Raw genomic sequence first — 16,134 nt, 5'->3', positions numbered from 1 at the left:
TCTCAAGGAAATGAGACAAAAAGGACAGAAGTTGACAGCAGGGTCAGATAAGAAGTGGAGAGGGAGAAGGGGCCTGGCCAGCGTCCCTCCCTAGAGGGTGGTGACTTCCAGGGAGCAGGAGGCACAGGTGTGAAGGAGGCAGGGGGGCCTCTTTTGGAAGCAGAATTTCCTAGGGGAAGACCTTCATGCTGGAAGGCCAAGAGCTGAAATAAGATAATGAATGCCCAGGCCGGGTGCAGTGGCTCACGACTGTAATCTCAGCACTTTGGGAGGCCGAGTTAGGTGGATCATGAGGTCAGGAGTTCAAGACCAGCCTGGCCAAGATGGTGAAACCCCACCTCTACTAAAAATACAAAAATTAACTGGGTGTAGCGGCAGGCACCTGTAATCCCAGCTACTCGAGAGGCTGAGGCAGAGAATTGCTTGAACCCAGGAGGCGGAGGTTGCAGTGAGCTGAGATCGCGCCACTGCACTCCAGACTGGGTCACAGAGTGAGACTCCATCTCAAAAAAAAAAAAAACAGATAATGATGCCCAGTGCTTTGTAAGCTCTAAAGCACCATACAAATTATTGTCGTTGTTATCTGGTTGTGATATCATTTACAAAGATACCGCAGAAGCACATTTAGTGACACGGAAAGATGGCCATGATGGACTGTGGAGTGAAAAGAGCAGTTTACAAATAATATAAATGATGCCATTTTTTTACATTTACATGTGCAGATTCAGAAAAAAATATCTGGAAGCATAAATATGCATCTGGGTGATGAGGTGTGGATGATTTATACCTTCTTTTTGCCTATCTGTATTTTCTCTTTGTGTTTTTTAAAGAATATACATTATTCATACAGTGAAAAACAAGCAGTTTGCTTTTAAAAGAACGAGGCTTCCTGCCCAGAGGTCTGGGCTCAGGATGAGTGAGCAAAGCCTTCCAACTCCCCCCTCCCCGCTCTACCTCCTCGCTCCCTGGGTGTGTATTTTGGGTTCTGTCTCACACATACTCTCCAAGAACACTTTTTTCCTCCATGTTTTAGGCTGCGGCAAAGTCCATTTTCTTGAATTCAAGATTGGCAGCATGTTTTTGTAGCCCTACCGTGTCTTCCATCCCAGGAGACATAAAACAGGAGGGAAGTAGAGAAAAGCAGATAATTCTCAGAGATTCCCAGCAACCCTAGGCTTACCCCAAAGGAGGCCAGTAGCTCTCTGCTTGCAGGGTCTTTATTATTATTATTATTATTATTATTATTATTATTATTTGAGATGGAGTTTTGCTCTTGTTGCCCAGGCTGGAGTGCAATGGTGTGATCTAGGCTCACTGCAATGTCCGCCTCCTGGGTTCAAGCGATTCTCCTGCCTCAGCTTCCCAACTAGCTGGGATTACAGGTGCCTGCCACCACGCCCAGCTAATTTTTTTTTTTTTGTATTTTTAGTAGAGATGGGGTTTTACTATGTTGGCCAGGATGGTCTCAAACTCCTGACCTCAGGTGATCCACCCGCCTCGACCTCCCAAAGTGCTGGGATTACAGGCATGAGCCACCGCACCTGGCCTCTGCTTGCAGGATCTTTGGGGCCTCCGAAAGTGAGGGCACCTTCCCCTCCCAACCCTGTGGGGTCAGCCTCTGTCCATAGAGGCTCAAAGGCTCAAGTCTAGGTTTCCACAGCCTTTCATTTCTCACACATTCCATGCCCATCACCCAGATGTGTCTCCCTCTTCCATTCCTTCCCTCATTCTCTGCCCACCTTTCCTCCCAGTCTGCATGCGGACCATTGCACCCCTTGAAGCCTTCCCCAGATTCTTCCTCACTGGGCTCCCACTATCCTCCCTTTCCCAGCCTGGAAATACAACCCCCCTCCTAAAACCCCTCCCCCAGAGCCACTCCTCCCCACCTACTCAGAATAGCTTTTGTTCTGTTTTGTCTTTTTAAATAGAGACAGGGTCTCTATCACCCAGACTGGAATGCAGTCAGAATAACATTTAACATCAGTAACTTTTATACTGGCAAAGAACTTTCTATTTCCAAATTAGATTCTTTTGAATCTACTTTAGAGAGGGTGGCACGATCTGAGAAGCAAAATGACTCGCCTAAGATCACATAGCTAGTTCCTGGAGGTCCAGCCCACGTCCACCACCCCACTCTGCCTGGAGGGCTGCGAATCCAGCTGCATTTTTCTCTCTTGGCCTTCAGTCTCTGTCTATAGTTCTAAATTGCATCTTCCCTGTCCCTAGGCTGTGGCATCTAAGCCTTCTACTTCTAGCTGCAACCTGCCTTTCCAGCATCATGACATGCCCCAGCCTAATACAAACCCCATGTTTCAACCAATCTAGACTCTTCCCTATCTGCCAGCTTGTACTGTGCCACCCATCATCAAACCTGGGACTTGCATCTTCTGAGACTTGCCTCCACATCTGTCCCCATCCCCTCCGCTGCATCCTTGGTCTCTGTGGCTTCCCTGTGATGCCCTTTCTGATCTCTATACCACCCACAGGGCTTTTACTACCTACTACCGTACACAGCCATGGTGTGAGTGTTAGGGGTCCTCTTAGGAACACAGAAACCATTCGAGGTATTTCCATAGAAAGTATTGAATATAAGGGATTGACTCTTCTGGTGTGAAAGGGTCAAGAAACAAAAAAGAGAACACGAAGTAACACAGAGATAACTGCAGGAAGATGCTAACTCCCCTAGGCTGGGGGAACAAAGAGGTGAGGTTGAGGTTGTGATAATCTAGAAATGCTAGAAAGGGACCCTACAGAGCTGGGACCCCTCCTCCTCGGAGGTGGTGCTGCCCAGCTGGTACCCCAGCAAAACTGAAAGGAAACAAACAGAAAGAAATGAGTCCTCCCCTGTCTCCCTGCAGTACCCACTACTGGCAGAACCTAACAGACAGACAGCTGGCAAAGGAGTCTGGGAAATGTGGTTGGCAGAGTTTCAGCCCCAGCCTCACACAGCAGAGTAGAGAAGGGAGGGTTTAGAGCCAAGAAACAATGGGGAAATGACCAGCATGGTGGTAGTTATTATTTCTCTTATACCTAAAATATATTGAGCAACTACTACATGTCTACACTTGACATACACATTCTTTTTTCTTTTTTTTTGAGATGGAGTCTCATTCTGTGGCCCAGGTTGGAGCGCAGTGGTGCAATTTCGGCTCACTGCAACCTTCATCTCCCAGATTCAAGTGATTCTCCTGCCTCAGCCTCCCAAGTATCTGGGATTACAGGTGCACACCACCACACCCAGCTAATTTTTGTATTTTTAATAAAGATCAGGTTTCACCATGTTGGCCAGGTTGATCTCGAACTCCTGACCTCAGGTGATCCACCTGCCTTGGCCTCCCAAAGTGCTGGGATTACAGACATGAGCCACTGCGCCTAACCTTGACATACACTTTAACACAAAAAACAATCTGGTAAGCTCATACTATTGCTGACATTTTACAGATGAGGAAACTGCGCCTTACACAAGTCAAATAACTTGCTTAAAGTCCCATAACTAATAAATGGCAGAGCTGGGATTCAAAGTCAGATCTGTACACATATTCTCCACTGTATCATGCTGCCTACATGGGGTGCACCACTCTGGACCAAGAGGGCTTTGGAGATGGGTGGGCATTAATCCTTACGGGCAGGACAGTGTCTGTATGGCCCCAGCACCAAAATGTGTTTAGCGAATAGCGATGTGCTGAATACCCACTCATAGCAGGTCCTGCAGTGGGTGAAGAAGTCACAGAGATGGGCAAGAACGAGCCCCTGCCCTGCGGGGCATGCTGTCTACTGGGAGAGAAGCTCCTCACGGAGCTGTGTAAGAACCAGATGCTACAAGAGCACCGTAAATGAAGGAATGAGGACGATGAAACTTGGATCTCGACGCTTTCCTGCTGAAAAGCCTTCAATGGCTCCCTAGTGCCAATGAGGTAAGCACAAAGCTTGCAGACAGGCCTACCTCCAGGCTTCATCTCTTCAGCCTCCTGCCTCTTCACACCCATACCATCCTCCAGAGGGCTTTGCAGCTCTAAGCCTGCATGCCCTCACTCACTTTGCTCCTGCGACTCAGCATCCTCCACTCTCCTCCACCTCTCCCTTCCCATTTATCTTGAGGATCACCTACTCCCCCTTTAAATCAGCTCTTTCAACTGCCACCTCCTCTCTGAAGCCCTTCCTGACTTCTCTCCCCCATGCAATCTCATCCTAGGCAGAATGGATCGCTCCTTCTTATACCTCTTCCCCCAAATCCTTGCTTCAAAGTTAAACTCTGAATTACCTGGATTTGTTTGCCTATATATCTTTCTTATCCTCATGTCTCTTTATCTTTGCATCCCTTGAAGCCATAACAAATGCCAGCACATTCTAGGTTTCCAATAGACGCTCGATGTATTAATGACAACAAGCCAACTAGGGGCAGAGAACACAGAAAGGAAAAAAAATACTGCCTGAGAGCCAGACCTAAAGCGAACCTTGCTTCAACATACTTAACTAAAACCCGTTAAGTTTAATTTTCTCTAGCAAAGTTATTGGTAATTTACTTCTCCGATCCTCGGTTAAGTCGTCTGTCAAATGGAAAGTCCGCCACGTACCTCGGGACACATGATGCCTGAGCCAAGCATCAGCTGGACCAACTGCCTCGTCCCTGAGGTGGTCCGGGATGATGTTGGGACCACGTGTGAGGACCTCAGTCCCTGGAGCTGCACTAGGAAATCTGAAGGCCTGACTGCCATGACTGCTCCTCAGCCATCAAGTCTACACTCAGCCATGATCAAGGAGGGAGGAGGGAAACCCTTAAATCTCCCATCCGCTCCAGCCCTCCAGTTCCAGCGCTCAGCGTCTGTGAGATCCTCAATTCCCTCTAACATCTTTCTTCCCCGACCCTCACATCCTCTGATTCCTTTGATGCCTTTAGCTTCGTGGGTCCCTCAGAACATCTAAAGCCTCCTTGGGCTCTCTAGGGTATCTCTTAGTATCCTTGAGACCACCAGGACACCAAGCAGTATCCCTCCCCGATGACCTCCAAGCAGTCCTGGAACGTGGCTCTCAAGTCGCCAAGCACTTTCTCTGCCAGTCTCTCCAGACTCTCGGGCTGTCTCGTTCTCTTCACCATCCTTCTCCGCCCCCTCCAGGCACTGCCAGCTCTGACCTAGCACCATCTGGACACGCGGCCCCCTGACACAGGGCTACAGCTGCTGTGGGGCACCTCCCCCTGCCCTCCTGTCACCGCTGCCCCAGCCGGTTCGTTGCCATTCAGTCTAACAGCAAATTCAGGCTCAGGAAATTTCTGGCAGCAAAGCACCCACAGCAGGAGAGAAAAGAAGGAGAGAAGTGGGGAGGGCAAGCTGATCTGACCCAGCGTGCTCCTGCCACAGCTCCAAGTGACCCCCCGCCCCCACATCCTTGCCCAAGCCCTTCCCCATGCTCAGGACACCCTCTCCACCCATGACTTCTTATCAGGATCCTACTTAGTTTTTAAGGCCCAGCCCAGATGCCCCCAGACTGCACTCTCTTGAGTTTCCTCCTCTCCTCTCCAGGATGTAAGCTCCTCGAGGAGAGGATGACATTTGGGAGGCCTTTCAGGGCCCAGCAGCATACAAGGTTGAAGAGACAGATAAACCCAGAGGGGAGACCTGAGGTCTGACCCTCAGCCCTAGTCAGCAAGAACAAGAAGGTTGCTACATGTTCCCTTCAGGGTTCTGGGGGCTGGAAGAAAAGAAAGGAAGAAAATACCCAAGCTTCTGATGGCTGGCACATCCATTTGCTGATAGAATCCCACAACCATTCCAGGCGTGGTTGCTGACCCCTGTAATCCCAGCACTTTGGGAGGCTGAGGCGGGTGGATCACGAGGTCAGGAGATCAAGACCGTCCTGGCCAACATGGTGAAACCCCGTCTCTACTAAAAATACAAAATTAGGTGAGCGTCGTGGCTTGTGCCTGTAGTCCCAGCTACTCGGGAGGCTGAGACAGGAGAATCACTTCAACCAGGGAGTCGGAGGTTGCAGTGAGCTGAGATCATGCCACTGCACTCCAGCCTGGAGACAGAGCGAGACTCCATCTCAAAAAAATAAAAAAAAGAAAAGAAAGAGCTGCTGGCCTGGGCCCAGGCTTCCACACACAGAGGGACTGATTCCATTTTAAAGGTGAAAACACTTCTATGGCAGTGATTACAATGTGTATCAAAGGGGTGAGCACAGTTTCTAGAAGTGGGCTGTGCAAACAAGCGTTCAGTCCATGCAGAGTGGAGGCCCAGCGTTTGACGGGTTGTACTGAGACTGCCCCACTGCCTGGAAAGCAATGCTTAGACAGCGGGCTTTGGAGAGAATGGCAATCAGGTGTTTGAATGCTAACAGTCAGACTCACTGCTCTCCTTGTTTGGCCCTTTTCAAATAGAAAAAGACAACCAGGCCAGGGGCGGTGGCTCACACCTGTAATCCCAACACTTTGGGAGGCCAAGGTGGGCAGATCGCTTGAGGTCAGGAGTTCAAGACCAACCTGCCCAACACAGTAAAACCCCGTCTCTACTAAAAATACAAAATTAGCCAGGCGTGGTGGCACGCACCTGTAATCTCAGCTACTCAGGAGGCTGAGAGGAGGGCTCAACTCTCTTGAATGAGCTGACTGGATGGACCTCCACTTCTTATTACTCCTCTACAATATAATATAAACATAACAATGATAATAATTCCAGCCTGACAGCAGCAGCCTTTTGCAGTTGACAAAGCAATGCACTGAGTCACTGGGCATGTCCCACCTACAATGACTTAGTCTGGGTTATTCTCATTTTACGTATGAGGAAACTGAGGCTCAGAGGGCCTCTGGGATTTGCCACAGGCCACAGGGCCTTTGTGGTGGCAGAGCAGAGACTCAAAAAGGCCCCGACCCCCACTCTCCTTCCATAGCCTCACAGTCACCCGTACAGGGAAGGGTAAACCACGGCTCCTTCTTCCTCATCATCCTCATCCACGCGGGTGCTCGTGGCAAACACAGGCATGTGAGTGAAGAATCATCTGCCACACACACAGGCTGACCCGAGACTGTGCGTGAGGAGACTCGTGGACCCGCAGGAGGGCAGCCTGCGAGGGGCCCATCGGGAGCGTGGGGGAGGAGTCAACACGGAGCCGCCCCTCCCTGGGAGGGCGATTATCCTCTACACCTTCCTTTTCTTCCTTCCTTTGCTATATTTTCCTCATAATGTCAATAAACAGTTATTCAGCATCTCCTACATGCCAGCATTTCACCAGGCACTGAGAATTCCACATAAATAAGACAAGGTTTCCACCTCAGAGTGGAAACGAATGAAGAAAATAAATTTGAAATCTATCGCTTCTGCCATTGATTTGTTGTTTAGTCGAGCAAATCAGCTGACCTTTGAGCCCATTATAGTCCTGGAATCCCAACACTTTGGGAGCCTGAGGCAGGAGGCTGCGTGTGCCCAGGAGTTTGAGACCAGCCTGGACAACATAGTAAGAACCCCATCTCTCTTAAAAAAAAAAAAAAGGGATATCTTATTATACTATATAACATTTTGTGAAATAAGTTTTTTTCATACCTTCATAAGAACAAGGACCGATTTTACTAGGCCTGGCTCATTATAAATTCATGCACTAATTCTATAATAAAGCCTGATTTAGAAACCCAGCCAGACACATGTCAGACCCACAGAAAAATAAAAGTCCCTGTTGAAGTCAGGGCCAAGGGCTGACCATTTCAGGTTCACAGTCTCTCACTTCTATTTCACTTGTTACCTGCTAATTTTCAATTCGAAGTAAGAGGCACTAAAAAGTTAACGTGCAGCCAGGCAGGGCGGCTCCTGCCTTTCATCGCAGCACTTTGGAAGACTGAGACGGGAGGATCGCTTGAGCCCAGGAGTTCAAGACCAGCCTGGGCAACATAGGGAGACCCATCTCCACAAAAAATTTAAAAATAGGCCGGGTGCACTGGCTCATGCCTTTAATCTCAGCACTTTGGGAGGCCAAGGAGGGCAGATCACCTGAGGTCAGGAGTTCAAGACCAGCTTGGCCAATATGGTGAAACCTCGTCTCTACTAAAAATACAAAAAGTAGCCAGGCGTGGTAGTGAGCACCTGAAATCCCAACTACTTGGGAGGCTGAGGAAGGAGAATCACTTGAGCCCGGGAGCCAGGAGAATCACTTGAGCCCGGGAGGCAGAGATTGCAGTGAGCTGAGATCATGCCACTGCACTCCAGCCTGGGCGACAGAGTGAGACTCTGTCTCAAAAAAATAAAATTAAAAAATAAATAAACTAGTGGGGAAAGGGAGGGCCCACTGAGAACCATTGCAGCAACCTGACCACGGCTGGTCTTCCCTGGACACCATGAGCCATACTGTCCAATCCTTCTTCACTCCCGCCAACACCAACCGTCCCCCCACCTATGAGATGCTGAGGGAAGAGCACGAGGTGGCTGCACTGGGGGAGCCCCACAACCCAGCCCCCCTGACATCCACCGTGATCCACATCCGCAGCGAGACCTCTGTGCCCGACCATGTCGTCTGGTCCCTGTTCAACACCCTTTTCATGAACTCCTGCTGCCTGGGCTTCATAGCGTTCACCTACTCTGTGAAGTCTAGGGACAGGAAGATGGTTGGTGACCTGACCGGGGCCCAGGCCGATGCCTCCACTGCCAAATGCCTGAACATCTGGGCCCTGATCATGGGCATCATCATGACCATTCTGCTGATCATCATCCCAATACTGATTCTGCAAGCCTAGCAATAGATCGAGAGGAATCATCCAGGCCAGGGGCTCTGCCCGTCACCTGTTTCCCACGTACTCCACCTTCCATTCCTCGCCCTGCTCCCAGCCAAGTCCTGTATCAGCACTTTGTCCTCACACGCTTTTCTACATTGGTGTTCAATAAAGTGCACGTGTTCCTGATAAAATAAGTAAATAAAATTAGCTGGGTGTGGTGGCGTGCACCTGTGCTCCCAGCTACTTGGGAAGCTGAAGTGGAAGGATCACTTGAGCCTGGGGGCTCAAGGCTGCAGTGAGCTGTGATTGTGCCACTGTACTCCAGCCTGAGTGACACAGAGAGATCCTGTCTCAAAAAAATAAGGAAAGAAATAAAAAGTTAATATGCAATGGTTATTTCTTTTCCCTCAGATGTGAACTCCAAAACAGGGAGCTGAGTTTTTATTTACTTTTGCATGTTTGGTGAACTGTAGGCATAGAATCCGTGTTGACTAAATAGATACAGGAAGAGTAACTACGAAGTAATGCTTTGGCTCTGCAAATGCCTACAACTATTCAGAGAAAAGGCATTATGTGAAATCTAAGACATCCCACTGCTCCTTTCAGCGGTGTTGTGGGAGGGTGCTATGATTGCTCCTGATGTTGGCAAAGCACATTCTGCTGAAAGAAAACTACTTGCAGAAAGATACTATGGCTCTGCAAATGAGTCATGTTTGGGGTTTAAACGGCTGTAAAGCATACATTCCTGCAAGGGTAGGATTGGGGCTGGTGATTAGAAAAACGTCCTGGATTCTGGTTTCTTTTCTTTTTTAATTTTTTTTTTTTTTTTTGAGATGGAATTTTGCTCTTGTTGCCCAGGCTGGAGTGCAATGGTGCAATCTCGGCTCACCAAAACCTCCACCTCCCAGGTTCAAGCAATTCTCCTGCCTCGACCTCCCGAGTAGCTGGAATTACAGGCATGTGCCACCATGCCCAGCTAATTTTGTATTTTTAGTAGAGACGGGGTTTCTCCATGTTGATCAGGTTGTTCTCGAACTCCTGACCTTAGGTGATCTGCCCAAGCAGCTTCCTAAAGTGCTGGGATTACAGGCGTGAGCCACTGTGCCCAGCCGCATTCTGGTTTCTTAAAGCTTGAAACTGAACTGGATGTGGTGGTATGTGCCTCTAGCCCCAGCTACTCAGAAGGAGTTCAAGTCTAGCCTGGACAACATAGCAAAACCCCAACTCTGAAAACAACAAACCAAAAAAAGCTTGAAACTGTCTTCCCAGGGCGATTCCGTACAGAGCTCTTTTGCTCTAGCAGTAGTTCAAGGCTTTGGAAAGTCCTGCTCCTTTTCCTTTCTCCTCAGGCATCTTTACCGTGAACTCATTCCATGGAAAAGCAGTGAGCAGTGCCCACCCATCTGTGGGTAGCTGTGTCCCTAACTCTTTGGCAGTTATACTGGCTAGTGATTGATATCCCAAAATCTGACACCAGATCATCTGGTTCTAATCCCCACTTCTTTCTGTGTGACCCTGGGCAAGTCATTAACCTCCCCAAGTCTCGGACTCCCTGTCTATAAAGTGGGGAGAATAATAATAGCGCCCACTTCACGGGCCAGTTATAAAGGCAGGTGAGTTCATACCAGTAAAGCACTTGGCACAGCGTTTGCTCATGGCAAGCAGGACATGACCATCTATCTCTCTCCACCCCCACAGCCTACAGGTTCCAGATCGGAAGCCCCAAGTTCAGACTAATGTTCTTACTGTGTGACTGAAGCCAAGTCTCTTGACCACGATCTCAGTTTTCTCACCTGTAAAATGGCACCAGGTAATCCTCAAATCAGGCAAAGCCAGGCCTGGGCAGTTATTTGTCAAATCATCACTGACTTACTAAGGTAACAATGGGCCATTGTCAAGGTTTGGACACAAAGAGCAGGGTGGTAAAAATTAGAACTCATCAGTGCTGTTCCCTGAAAGCAGACAGTAGGAATAAAACAGTGAAGAGTTCTCTCTGCATGATCCACTGTGCTATCATTCTTGCTATATTGGACACAGATCTCCTCAGATTCCCTTGATCACCATATTCTTTCCAAAAGCCCCATCCTAGAGCTTGCTATACAGGACAAGATGTTGCACCCTGCGCTTCCTGGCACTAAAAAAGAGGCACGGCATTTATTTCATCTCTCTGCATTTTGGAGGCAAGATATGCTACACTTGAGAATCTTGTTCCACCTGGTTATTGGGTGACCCAGAAGGCAGCTGATTCAAGTGAGTCCCAGGATTAAAAAAAAAAAAGTCCCTACTAGGCCGGGTGCAGTGGTTCATGCCTGTGATCCCACCACTTTGGGAGGCCGAGGCAGGAGGATCACTCGAGGTCAGGATTTCAAGACCAGCTTGACCAACATGTTCAAAACCCCCATCTCTACTAAAAATCTAAAAATTATCCGGGCATGGTGGTGCATACCTGTAATTCCAGCTACTCAGGAGGCTGAGGCAAGAGAACTACGTCAACCCAGGAGGCGGAGGTTGCAGTTAGCCAAGATTGTGCCATTGCACTCCAGCCTGGGCAACAGGAACGATTAAAAAAAAAAAAAAAAGGAGAAAGAGAGAGAGAGGGAGGGAGTGAGGAAGAAAGGAAAGGAAGGAGGAGGAGAAGGAGAAGGAGAAGGGGGGAGGGGAGGGAAGGGGAAGGGGAAGGGGAAGGAGAAGGAAAGTCCCTACCGAAGTTCAGGCTGTGGCGCAAGCTGCTCTGCCTCCTGGGTTATGTGACCCAGCATGTTCAGTGATGCTGGAATCACCATGGTGGATCAAGGATGGAGTCTCTGGTGAGCTCCCAGGGAGAACTGCAGCACATGCCCTAGGGTTCCAGAACAACCCTCCCATGTCATCTCTGACAAAGAATTACACTCTGAAAAACAGCTATAGTATGCTCTTGGGCCCTCACGGAGACTAAGTGCCTGACCAGTGGACACCAAGTGACCATTCAGCCTGAGATGGCCATCCTAAGCTGAATGATGGGTCACAAGGTTGGACATGCAAGGCAGCAATCCAGTATGTGATGGGAGGGATACATTCGAACCAGGCTCAAGTTGGTTCAGAGCACAGAAGTAAATTGCATGAGCAGGCGGTGGCCCAGATCCCGAAATCACCTGCCTCTATTGTACTACTGCTGCTTCAATCTGCATGTACGACCTCTGGGCAGGGGTGGGCAGGGGGTCCATATAACCAACTGATAAATGCGCCAGCATCATATGCTGGCACTAGCAGCAGTGTGGCTGAACTCAGGAGGTCCCTGAAGGACAACAGTAAAGGAAAATCCTACCAGAGATCAGAGCTGCAAGTATATGGCTGTTCATCCATTTCGGACATGGGGAGCGATAGTCCAGGGTAAGAATATACACTGACTACAGGGAAGTGGCACCTGGCCTGGCCAGCTGGACAGGGCTCTGAAAGGAATAAATAAAATGGAAAGACTGAGAAAAGAAGATCTGGGAAAAACATAGAGTATGGCAGGGCCGGGATGAGGGAGCATTTGCACAATCTAAGGATGTGTGCCTCCCCAGGAACCTCATTGCCTCATCCAGTCCCAGCCCTGGCACATGGGCTATGGAAGTGGGTACACAGGGTGTAGATCTTTGGGACTCACATTAATGCTCACTGAAGAGCATCTGTCACCAGGGAGGCAGTCAACAACCCGTTGGGCAGGATAACTCATCCTGTAGATGTTAGCCAGCCTTTCCCTTCAGCCACCTGTACCCCCCAGTGCTGGCACAATGGGTCAATCAACATAGTGGACTTGGTGGCTTCTCAGGGGCTCAAGATCATGGACACCTTCTCACTAACGTGCAGAGCTACAGCTAAGCACCCAACTTGCTTGTAGCAGAGACTGACACGGAGCCCTATACCTGGTACTATTCCTTAGTGGGGAGAGAAAACATCCAGCCATATGGTGGCAGGTTGATGACATCAGAGCCCTTCCTCTTTTCAGGGAGCAGTGATTCGTCCTTACCAGAATTATTACAAACTCCAGCAGCAGCCTCCACGTGCCTACAGAATGCCTGCTCTCTCCACATGGTATCCCACAGCACAGTGCCTCACACCAAGGAACCCATTTCACAGCGAAGAGGCACAACAGGCTTTCGATCACAGGGTGAACTGGTCCTGCCCCATCACCCATAATTAATCAGCATGGTAGAATGATGGAGTGGCCTGTTGAAGGCTCAGGAAGGCACCATCTGGGGAACAACCCTTTGTTGGGGTACTGGTATAAAAATAGACATGTAGACCAATGGAACAGAATAGAGAATCCAGAAATAAAGTCAAATATGTACAGCCAATTGAGCTTTGATGAAGCACACAAAAACATAAATTAGGGGGCTGGGTGCGGTGGCTCACACCTATAGTCCCAGCACTTTGGGTGGCCAAAGCAGGCAGATGGCTTGAGCCTAGGAGTTCAAGACCAGCCTGGGCAACATGGCAAAACTCTGTCTCTACAAAAAGTACAAAAATTAGCCATGTATGGTGATGCATGCCTGTAGTCCCAGCTACTTGGGAGGCTAAGGTGAGAGGATCGCTTGAGCCCAGGAGGTTGAGGCTGCAGTGGGCTGAGATTGTGCCACTGCATTCCAGCCTGGGTGACAGAGTGAGACCCTGTCTTAAAAAATAAACAAATAAATTGGGGAAGGACACCTTGTTCAATAAATCGTGTTGAGTAAACTGGCAAGCCACATGTAGAAGAATGAAACTGGTTCCCCATGTCTCACCTTATACAAAAATCAACTGGAGATGGATTAAAGACTTAAATCTAAAGCCTGAAACCATAAAAATTCCAGAAGATAACATCGGAAAAACTCTTCTGGACATTGGCTTAAGCAAAGAATTCACGATTAAGACCCCAAAAGCAAATGCTACAAAAACAAAAACAAATAAATGGGACCTGATTAAACTAAAAAGCTTCTGCATAGCGAAAAACCAATCAGCAGAGTAAACAGCCCACGGAGTGGGAGAAAACATTCTCAAACTGTGCATCGGTTCCCATAGGATAAACAAAGACTAGTGTCCAGAATCAAGGAATTCAAACAAATCAGCAAGAAAAAAAAATCCCATCAGAAAGTGAGCAAAGGACATCAATAGACATTTCTCAGAAAAGGTATTCAAACAGCCCAAACACATAGGACAAAATGCTCAATATCACCAATCATCAGGGAAATGCAAATTAAAACCACAATGAAATACCACCTTACTTCTGTAAGAATGGCCATAATTAAAAAGTCAAAATACAATAGATGTGGCCAGCTGTGGTGGCTCATGCTTGTAATCCCAGCACTTTGGGAGGCTGAGGCAGGGGGATCACCTGAGATCAGGAGTTTGAGACCAGCCTGGCCAACATGGCGAAACCAGGTCTCTACTAAAAATACAAAAGTTATCTGGGCATGGTGTCAGTCACCTGTAATCCCAGCTATTTGGGAGGCTGAGGCAGGAGAATCACTTGAACCTGGAAGGCAGAGGTTGCAGTGAGTCGAGATCGCGCCTCTGCACTCCAGCCTGGGCGACAGAGTGAGACTCCATCTCTCACACACACACACACACACACACACACACACACACACACAAATAGATGTTGGCATAGATGTGGTGAAAAGGGAAAAACAGTTTTACATTACTGGCAGGAATGTAAATTTGTACAACCGCTATGAAAACCAGTATGGAGATTCCCTTTAAAAAAAAAAGTAGAATTACCATTATATCCAGCAATCCCATTAGTGGGTGTCTATCCAAAGGAAAAGAAATCATTCTATAAAAGACATATGCACATGCATGTTTATAGCAGCACAATTTGCAATTGCAAAGATATGAAACCAACCTAAGTGCCCATCGACCAACGAGTGGATAAAGAAAATGTGGGATATACGCACCATGGAATACTACTCAGCCATAAAAAGGAATGAAATAATGTCTTTTGCAGCACTTGGATGGAGCTGGAGGCCATTATTCTAAATGGAGTAACTCAGGAATGGAAAACTCATTTATAAGTGGGAGCTAAGCTATGAGGACACAAAGGCTTGAGGGTGATATAAGGCAATCTGGGGACTTGGGAAGGATGGGAGGTGGAGTAAGGAATAAAAGACTACATATTGGGGACAGTTACACTGCTTGGGTGACAGGTGCATTAAAATCTCAGAAATCACCACTAGATAACATATCCATGTAACCAAAACCCAACTGTACCTCAAAAACTATTGAAAATGTAGAACACGTTTTAAAAAGGAAGAGAACAGTACATAATTTTTTTTCGAAAACAGTATGTCTTGGCAAGTCCATCTCCCCCACCTGACATCTTGAGACAAAGTTGTTTTCTCTCATTGTTCTCAGTACCAAGAACAGCGCATAGCACATAGTCATGAACCTTTGGCCTAAATCACAGTGAAATTAGTGAAAGGCAGTCTAGCTTCTAGTCCCAGTGCTCACACCAACTTCTCAGATACTGAATGACTCTGGCCAAGGCACTTCTCTGAACTTCAGTTTACCCTTCTGGTAAATAGGGACAATGTTCCTGTCCCCTTCTTAGTCTGTGAGATCAATTCAGAGAGAAATGGGATTAGTCCTTTGGTGTGGCGGGAAGTCTAAGCACACTGGAAGTTTAAGACATCAGAACCAGCCAGCTCACGCCCGTAATCCCAGCACTTTGGGAGGCAGAGGCAGGTGGATCACTTGAGGCCAGGAGTTCAAGACCAGCCTGGCCAACATAGAAATCCCTCTCTATTAAAAATACAAAAATTAGCCAGGCGTGATCCCAGCTACTCGGGAGGCTGAGGCACAAGAATTCCTTGACCTGGGAGGCGGAAGTTGCAGGGAGCTGAGATTGTGCCATTGCAGTCCAGCCTGAGAGACAGAGCTAGACTCTGTCTCAAACAAACAAACAGAAGACACCAGCACTGATGTTATTAACAACAACTGCTGATAGCGTTGATACTAATGATGACCTGCTTAGTTGGAGAATTCTCCTTCCTCCCTCCAGGATTGCCTGGTTTTGACCTAACTCAGCTCCATTATCTGCTGAATGATGGAAGCCAGGCCCCCTCCTCTCTAACCCCTTGTCTCACAGATTTCTTTTTTAATTTTTAAAAAATAGAGATGGGTCTCACTATGTTACCAGGCTGAGCATGAACTCCTGGGCTCAAGCAATCCTCTCGGCTGAGCTTCCCAAGGTACTGGGATTACAGGTGTGAGCCACCATGCCCAGACTCATAGATTTCATATGTCCTCAAAAAGTCCTTCCAGAAGTCTGACCCACATCCTTCATGTTGCAACCCTGCCCCCTCCCTTCCTCATGTCCCCTCAAATCATAATCTGCAAGCACCTTGTGTGGCTTATCCCTGAGAGTAACATCCCCATTCCCACTGCAGAACAGGCCAAGAGGCAGAGGGGAAGATTTTCCAGAAAGAAAGAAATATAAG

General features: G+C 48.1%; 1 protein-coding gene across 1 annotated transcript; it reads left to right on the top strand.

Moving 5' to 3' along the window:
- Positions 1-8,320: 8,320 nt before the first annotated feature.
- On the top strand, positions 8,321-8,716 carry LOC105715429 (interferon-induced transmembrane protein 3-like). Its single transcript, XM_064370570.1, has one exon. The coding sequence runs from the start codon at positions 8,321-8,323 to the stop codon at positions 8,714-8,716; it is 396 nt and encodes a 131-aa protein (XP_064226640.1).
- Positions 8,717-16,134: the final 7,418 nt, after the last annotated feature.

Source organism: Aotus nancymaae, unplaced genomic scaffold (genome assembly GCF_030222135.1).
Source record: "Aotus nancymaae isolate 86718 unplaced genomic scaffold, 86718_ANA_hifiasm-v0.15.2.pri h1tg000108l, whole genome shotgun sequence".
NCBI lineage: Eukaryota > Metazoa > Chordata > Mammalia > Primates > Aotidae > Aotus > Aotus nancymaae.
This window is presented reverse-complemented; position numbering and strand designations above follow the sequence as displayed.